The sequence below is a fragment of the Natrix helvetica genome (assembly GCF_964273705.1).
Source record: "Natrix helvetica genome assembly, chromosome: 2".
NCBI lineage: Eukaryota > Metazoa > Chordata > Lepidosauria > Squamata > Natricidae > Natrix > Natrix helvetica.
Window position 1 is genome coordinate 28,250,497 of NC_138552.1, and position 8,268 is coordinate 28,258,764.

At 41.0% G+C, this 8,268-nt stretch overlaps 1 protein-coding gene across 4 annotated transcripts in view; it reads left to right on the forward strand.

Annotated features, from left to right (window-relative positions):
- GPBP1 (GC-rich promoter binding protein 1) overlaps positions 1 to 7,709 on the forward strand; it is a 47,581-nt gene extending 39,872 nt beyond the window's left edge. For all 4 annotated transcript variants that reach the window (XM_081945840.1, XM_081945837.1, XM_081945839.1 and 1 more), the window contains 3 exons: positions 1,640 to 1,809; positions 5,289 to 5,391; positions 6,846 to 7,709. In XM_081945840.1, the coding sequence (XP_081801966.1) occupies positions 1,640 to 1,809; positions 5,289 to 5,391; positions 6,846 to 7,001 (429 nt within the window). In that variant the 3' untranslated portion in view covers positions 7,002 to 7,709. The remainder of the gene's footprint in view (positions 1 to 1,639; positions 1,810 to 5,288; positions 5,392 to 6,845) is intronic.
- The last annotated feature ends 559 nt before the right edge of the window (positions 7,710 to 8,268 follow it).

Genomic DNA, 8,268 nt, shown 5'->3' on the forward strand with positions numbered 1-8,268 from the left:
TTAAAAAACCCAGTTAAATGTTAGGGAATAAAAAGATAATGTGTGCATAATATCAGTAATTAATATAAAACTTTATAGTTACAGTCCTTTGCACAACTTTGCGGTAGTGAGCCCAAGTTGAACTTGGTGAGACTTCTCAATAAATAACATGCGTAGCATGTTAAACAACATGCATAGCATAATAATGGGCATGTTAATTTAGCAGCATATATGTGATTTTACTAAATCAGTTAATCTAGCCTTTAGCTCAGGAACCCTTGAATTTCTTAAGGTATATTTTTGATAGCACATTATGAGTATTCATAAGGGTTGGGAAAACAAGCAGCAGTACTGCTTAGTTTTCTCCTTTTTTCTGTGCTGATAATCATACTTCTGAGAAAGCTTATGTGATCAGAATTATTTTGTACATATAAAACAATGAAAAATGTAAAGAACTAAAGAGAAACAAATGGAAAAATAAAAGCAAATAGGTTAGCACATGCACTTGCTATGTTGCTGATCCTACATAATACTTTTGTGATACTGAAGAGGTTTTTTTTTTTTAAAAAAAGGAGGCTCCATTTGCTTATGCACTTTATGGAGTCTTCTTAAAAAATAGAGGGTCCTTTAAAAATACTCTTCAGTATCACCAGAATTGAACCTGTTGCAAAATAGGAGGAGCTTGCCAGGAGGCTGACTGTGTAAGAAACTGATCCATTCGGGGCCTAGTTGCTTCCCTTGGCAGCTGAAAAAACAGAAAAGTAAGTTGTGTACTGCTGTGCCCTAAGCACGCTTGAGTCCTGCAAGTCCTTGGATGGGATGTCCTCTCCCTTGCCAGAGTTTGCAAACTCCGTGTGCTCTGCTTTCCCCTTCCTTGCCAGAGTTTCCAAACTCTGTTTGCCCTGATCTCCCTTTGCTTGCTGGGTGGGAAAGGAGGCTAAAAGACTGTAGGGACCCCAGTGCGAAGCAGAGCACACGATGCCTTAGGATGGGGGTAACATTGCGAGGACTGAGACAGGCAAGCATGGACCTGTGCAGACTTCTCAGGGCCTTCCCCACCACCGAGTCACCCTGTGCTTCATTTAATGACTCGTTTGTTTAGCGCTTGCAACAGGAAGAGCATGGAATGGGGTCATTATGTGCAGCTATTTCATTTAACAACTGTTGCGACATGCAACCATAATGGGCAGTCTCCATTACATTAGTTTTTCAATGTAACCTAGCTTCTGGATATATGTGTAAAAACAGTTAAAACAATTAGGAACTATTTTGCTGTACATTCAGCATTGGGATTGTTTAGCAGAAAGCTCTTTTAAAGATACATTACATTCACCTGTAAAGTGGGGAGGTGCTTTTGACCTGGTATGGGTCCGATTAATTAATGTTTATTCAACACCTGTTTTCCTGGAACCGCAATTGTGCAAGACCACGAAAAGGCAGTTTCTTTAAAATGCTGCTGTTAGGTACAACAAGGACACATACGTTGGGTCTAAAGCACTTTCCCAGGTCCATTTCAAACATCTGCACATTCCTGGGGACAAAGTTTAGCCTTTCCTAATTTTGGCATTTTCCAAATGTATAAACTTGTCTACAACTTACTGTTTGTAAATCTTTTTTTTTTCTTTTTGGAATTTACTCAGATATGTGACTTCTTTAACAGGATGATGATGATGATGATGATGATGAATTTAATTTACATAACAGCAACAATGGCCACCAACGGAGGGACGTAAACAGGAATTTTGAAAATGAGAATCCTCAGCAAATGATCCAGTCTTCAGCATTTCCACAGACTGATGTCCTTTCGAGTTCACTTGAGGCAGAGCATCGGTTAGTATTTTGGTTATATTAAAACAATTTAATTCATTAGCAGAAGAAAAGGCTATATGTGGACCATTTATTAGAATAATTTATCTTTACATTGTTATTTTAATTAGTTAATTCATTTTTTAAAAAAACAATTCAAGATAAACAAATTATATGATCAAAATAGGAGCAAGAATCTGAGCACAATGTAATTATTCATAAAATAATTTATAAGAATATTTTAAAGAACTAAATCCCTGATGTGCAGTTCAATTTACTGATGGACTGCTCTGTCCCAAAGGTGCATTTTCAAGAGGCAACTAGACTTTGTTTTTCTTTGAAGACGTTTCGTGTCTCATCCATGAAGCTTCTTCAGCTCTGACTGGATGATGGAGAATGGAAGGATTTAAATTCCTTGCAGACAACTGGTGATTTACATTCTTTTAGAGAGTTGAGGTTTATCTGTGTCCTCAGGGTCACCTGAGCAGTGCAAATAATAATAATAATAATAATAATAATAATAATAATAATAATAATAATAATAATAATAATAATAATAATAATAATAATAATATATATTGTCCATTTAGTAATTTTAATTGTTTTAATTTTGTTCTTTGACATGGACTGTACACCGCCCCGAGTCCCTTTCGGGAGAGGGCTAATAAATTGAAAATTAAATTCAAATTATTATTATTTATTTATTTAATTATTATTATTATTATTATTATTATTATTATTATTATTATTATTATTATTATTATTATTATTATTATTTAGGCTTATATGCCACTCCCTCTCCTCGAAGGGACTCGGGGCGGCGTACAATAAAAAATACATATCACATATTGCACGGAGGAGGTATAAAAAACTCACAACATCAATTATCACAATTTATAAAATAACACAATAATAATAGAGTTAAAAAACATTAAAATACCCTAAAATTTAAAATTGCCAGGGGGATTAGGAGATAGAGCTATAGTTGAGCCAGGCCGGCTAGTTGGAACAGGTGGGTCTTGAGTTTCTTGCGGAAGGAGCGGAGATCAGTAGTAGTCCTAATGTCGGGGGGGGAGGTCATTCCAGAGGGCTGGGCCCATCACAGAGAAGGCCCTGCTCCTGGGCGCCGCCCTCTGGCACTGCTTAGTGGACGGCACCCGGAGGAGTCCCTCTCTCTGTGAGAGCGAATTGGTCGCAGGGATGTATGGGGCAGGATGCGATCCCGCAAGTAACTAGGACCTGTGCCATGGAGCGCTTTAAAGATGGTGATCAACACCTTGAAACGCACCCAGTAGACCACAGGGAGCCAGTGCAGCTCGTGCAGGAGAGGTGTTATATGGGAGTATCTCGTACTCCCCATAATTGCCCGCGCGGCCGCATTCTGGACCAGCTGTAGTCTTCGGGTGCATCTCAAGGGGAGCCCCATGAGTATGGAGCCTTCTTGGAACTGCTGAAAGTGTTGAAGGCTGGAGATAAATGATGTCGTATCCCTCCCGATTCCATCCCCCACCATCCACTCAGAAGAAGCTTCTTGGATGAGATATGAAACGTCTTCAAAGAAAAAACAAAGTCCAATGGCCTCTTGAAAAAGCACCTTTGGGACAACCATAATCTGGATGTCTGAGAATCTCCATAGATCAGGGGTGTCCAAACTTGGGAACTTTAAGACTTGTGGACTTCAACTCCCAGAATTCCCCAGCCAGCCAGCCTGGCTGGGGAATTCTGGGAGTTGAAGTCCACAAGTCTTAAAGTTCCCAAGTTTGGAAACCCCTGCCATAGATGGATTGCTCTGTAGAAATAGAGCCAGGAGTAAGAGAGGTTTCCTGCCATTGGAAAAAAACACCTGGTGAAATTGTTATAAAAGTGTAAATATTTATGAACCTTGTATTTAACATGAGGGGGAAAATATCAAGCCAGAAAGGGAGATGCATTTTTTCTACTGGTTCATGAATTTCTGAGAATTTTTTCCAAGTAGAAAAGTCTTGCAAATAAATGTTGTAAATGTCCCTCTTCCAGGTAATTTAATTGTGTCCGAGGATCATTGTGGAGTCTATATTGGCTTCATATGCCTGTGTGTGTTTGTGTACGTGTGTACACATACATACATACCGTGTTTCCCCGAAAATACAACCTGTCCCGAAACTAAACCCATGCCACATTTTTCGCGTGGGCAAAAATATAAGCCCACCCCCGAAAATAAACCCCCCCTCCGGCCAGGCAGAGCACCGCTCACTGACCTAGCGTTATTCCGAAAGCGCCAAGTCGCAGGAGGGGGGGAGCGCTCACGTTGCTTGCTGCCTTCGGGATACCGCTAGGTTGGGGAGTGGCGTTCTGCCTGGCCGAAGGGGAGAGTTGCCGGGCGGCTGCTCCCTTGTGAACTGGCTCCCGAAGAGCCGGGCACAGCCTCAGGGGCAAAGCAGCCATGAGGTAATCATGCCCACGAGCAGCCGCCCGGCAAATCCCCTCTCCAGCCGGGAAGAGCGCCATTCACTGACCTAGGGGGTAATCCCCAAAGTGCCAAGCCATGTGGCGCTCTGCCCGCTCCCCAGCTCCTGCGGCTTGGCACATTCGGGATACCCCCTAGGTCAGTGCATGGAGCTCTGCCCGGCTGGAGAAGGGGGTTGCGCGAGCGCCTGTTCTGCTCGCAGCTTCACCAAGCCCTTGCCAGGCTCTCCCAGGCCACCGCCGCTGGCTGCTGCTGCTGCCCGCCGCCGCCGCCCCGCTGCTGCTGCCCGCCGCCGCCCCACTCCTCTCCGCGCAGCTTCAAAACTCGGGCCGAGTCTTTCAGCATCGGCCGCTCCAGGAGTGCTCTCTATGGTGGGCTGGTTGCCGGACAGGGAGTTTTCCAGCAGCCGGCCCACCATAGAGAGCACTCCTAGAGCGGCCGATGCCGAAAGACTCGGCCCGAGTTTTGAAGTTGCGCGGAGCGGAGCGGGGCGGCGGCAGCAGCCAGCGGCGTTGGCCTGGGAGAGCCTGGCAAGGGCTTGGTGAAGCTGCGAGCGGAACAGGCGCTCGCGCAACCCCCTTCTCCAGCCGGGCAGAGCTCCATGCACTGACCTAGGGGGTATCCCGAATGTGCCAAGCCGCAGGAGCTGGGGAGCGGGCAGAGCGCCACATGGCTTGGCACTTTGGGGATTACCCCCTAGGTCAGTGAATGGCGCTCTTCCCGGCTGGAGAGGGGATTTGCCGGGCGGCAGCTCGTGAGCATGGTTACCTCATGGCTGCTTTGCCCCTGAGGCTGTGCCCGGCACTTCGGGAGCCACTTCACAAGGGAGCAGCCGCCCGGCAGCCCCAAAACAATAAGCCCTCCCTGATAATAAACCCAAGGGCATATTTCGTGGGGCAAAAGAAAATAAGCCCCTGGCGTATTTTCGGGGAAACACGGTACATACATACATACATACATACATACATACATACATACATACAACCTTGAGCTTCTTACTAAAAGGCAGGATATAAATCTAATAAAAAATATTGACCCTTCTCCCTTTTTTTATAAGGTTGTTAAAGGAAATGGGTTGGCAGGAAGACAGTGAAAACGATGACACTTGTGCTCCATTAACGGAAGATGAAATGAGAGAATTTCAGATTATGAGTGAACAGGTAAGGTAAATTAGCACAAAATGTGTTCTGAGTGAAATGTTTTATAGAGCAAAGTATGGATCAGGATACCTATTTAATATTTCCTAAAGTAATTTCTGTATCCTATTGTTGGGGTGATATTTGAAGATTTCAAAAGCCAACGAAGTCTGATCTATTTAATTTTCCAATGCTCTTTGTGAAATTCTGGAAGGGTTTACACATGTGCTGAGTTATATTTTGGCATCTCATGGGCAAGCAGAAAACCCGCTGAGAAAGTTGTTGGCTTGCCCTTTCTTTGAAAGAAACCAGGATTTTAGATCTCATTCTGCTTATGTCTTGGTATATGGATCAGGATAACTAATTTTAAATAAATTCTAGTTAATTGCTAAATAAACCAATTTCAGACCATGAGGAGAGAGGAGAAACAAAGTTTCCTATTACAGCAAATCAATAATAGACAATATTTTAGTACCCTGAGGATTCCTCCTAAATGCATAGAAGTCTTAATAGAAAAGTGCAATGGCTTTTCAAGATGCAAATTAAATTTTTAAGTGTTCACAATCCTTTTACAAGGAAATACAATCATTGTTTTGAAATGCAAAATAGTAGTTGAGCCTCTCAAACTATTCAGTATGGTGGTTAATATTCCATTTTTTCTTACTCTACCATTCTTCATCCCTCCCCCCAACTTTTGTAGCAGTTAAGTGACCTATCCCACTAGGCTTTCTCTAGTACCTGTCACATGTTAATAATATCAATGGACATTATTGTGTTTGTGATGATAAACATAGAAACGAAAATGAAAATCCATCTAAGTTTTACTGCCACATTGCAGGTTTAAAACAAGCTTGCATAGCTGCCTGTCCTCCAACATAACCAAGTCTTTTTACCTATAGATTGTTCATTTAATGATGATTCACTTAACAACCAAGTAAAATGGTCATTAAATTGGGTCTGGTCCTATGTCTCGCTTTATGACCTCACAACAGAAAAAATCAGTCCTAATTGTAGTCTTAAATTGAGGACTACTTATACTGAGATACGTCATTTACCATCTACTCCCATTTTTCTCCCATCTGGTCTGATTGGGACAGTCAGAACCTAGGTCTACTCTTGTGAGTTTTGGTTCATTAAGCTTGAGGTTGCCCGTATTTCAACTCTTCCTCTTCCTATAAGACTGGAAGAAGATTAGTGATTATCATTCTTTACTTGAAGGTTTTTTTTTCAATTTTGCACACTAGAAAATTATTTTAATTATTATTTTCAGCTCTTAAGTGAAAAAAATTCTCCCTAAATCCTGGCTTACTGTGCAATAATCAACCAAGAGTCACAGATGCTCAAAATTAAAAACAGAAACGGTGTTCTGTGCTATTAAAATATATATAAAGCTATGTTTTGCTGACAAGTATAAAACCCCCAAAGTCAAGATCCTTTGGCATTTTAAGACTTCTAATTCTGTTTGTTTTCTATTCCAGTTGCAAAAAAATGGCCTCAGAAAAAATTGCATTCTAAAAAATGGTCTCATCTGTGACTTCAAGTTCAATCCCTGGAAAAACAGCACTTTCAAAGCAATGCTTGAGAATGAAGATACAGAGACAAGCAGCAGTGACACATCAGATGATGATGCGTGAAGAGTTGAAGATTTGTACTGCATCTCATGCAATTTAAGAAATGTTGAAAAAGGAGAACGATACCCTTATGGTAGTGATATGCACCAGTAGAAGGAGGATCTTTGGGACTCCTCACGAAGGAACCTAAGATTGTTATGCTAATGAGCTGTGTTGAACCTGATTTTTAATTTCTTTGTAAATGGATGTTGTAGAAATGAGAACTTTTTTCCACATTGCCTTTCTTCATCACTGCAGCATTTCTCTGACTAGCAATGTGATAATGTAAGAGAATGATTTTTTTCATTTAATAATAATAAAAAAAGATGATGTAATATTTGGCAAAGTTTTGTCTTAAAACTGTGCAGGTGTAAGGGATAAAATGGCAGCTGGACTCAATATGTTGCTCACTGAGGCAGATTATTTTAGAATGGAAATTTTGAGTGTTCACTTGGTATAGTGAACAGTATACTGAGAAGCATGTCTGCCAACAAGAGTGCACTAAAACATTTATTTCCTGAACTGTTACAGTTCTACTTCTTGAAACAAAGCAGTAATTCTCTAGCAGTTTATTCTATAGAGTAATTATGAAAAGACTTGCTTCAGTTCCAAATTTTATGGAAGTGGTGTAAATCAAAAGCTTTATTTGGATGCTGCAAGACCCAGGAATCTGGATCCTACAAAATTGATTCTGATCCTTGTGGGGAAAATAAATATTATTTTGATAAATTATTCAGATGCAGAAAGTTTATTTCGTGGTCTGGATCTATCCAACATGTACAAAATAAAAACTCTTAGAATCTTGAAACATTCCACTGAATATACTCATCTAAAATTGTCCTTTATTCAAGATAATTTTCATTTCAGAATTAATCTTGACTGCTTTGTGTTGTGCACAACATGTTGTTTTGTTCTGCATCTAAAATAGAACACTAGCTTCCGGATTAGTTATATAGAATTCAAGAGTAAAAATGGATATAGTATATTCTATAAATTTTATATAATATCTAGTTTATTGTTTGCTATCTAGTCTCCGCTTTAAAGTGGGAAACAGTCAGTTTGTAGAAACTATAAAAGTCAATAAGTTGCCTGTAAACCCTTGCACCATTTAGATTTTTTATAAATGAATTCTCTGATTCAGCTATGCAAAGGGAAAGTTACACAGCAACCAGCATTCTCTCTGGAAAGAGCTGTTCTTTTAAGGCAGGGGTCCCAACCCTTAGGCCGTGACCCACTACTGGGCCTTGGCCTGTTTGGAACCAGGCTGTGGAAGTGGTGGGGTGCATGTGCA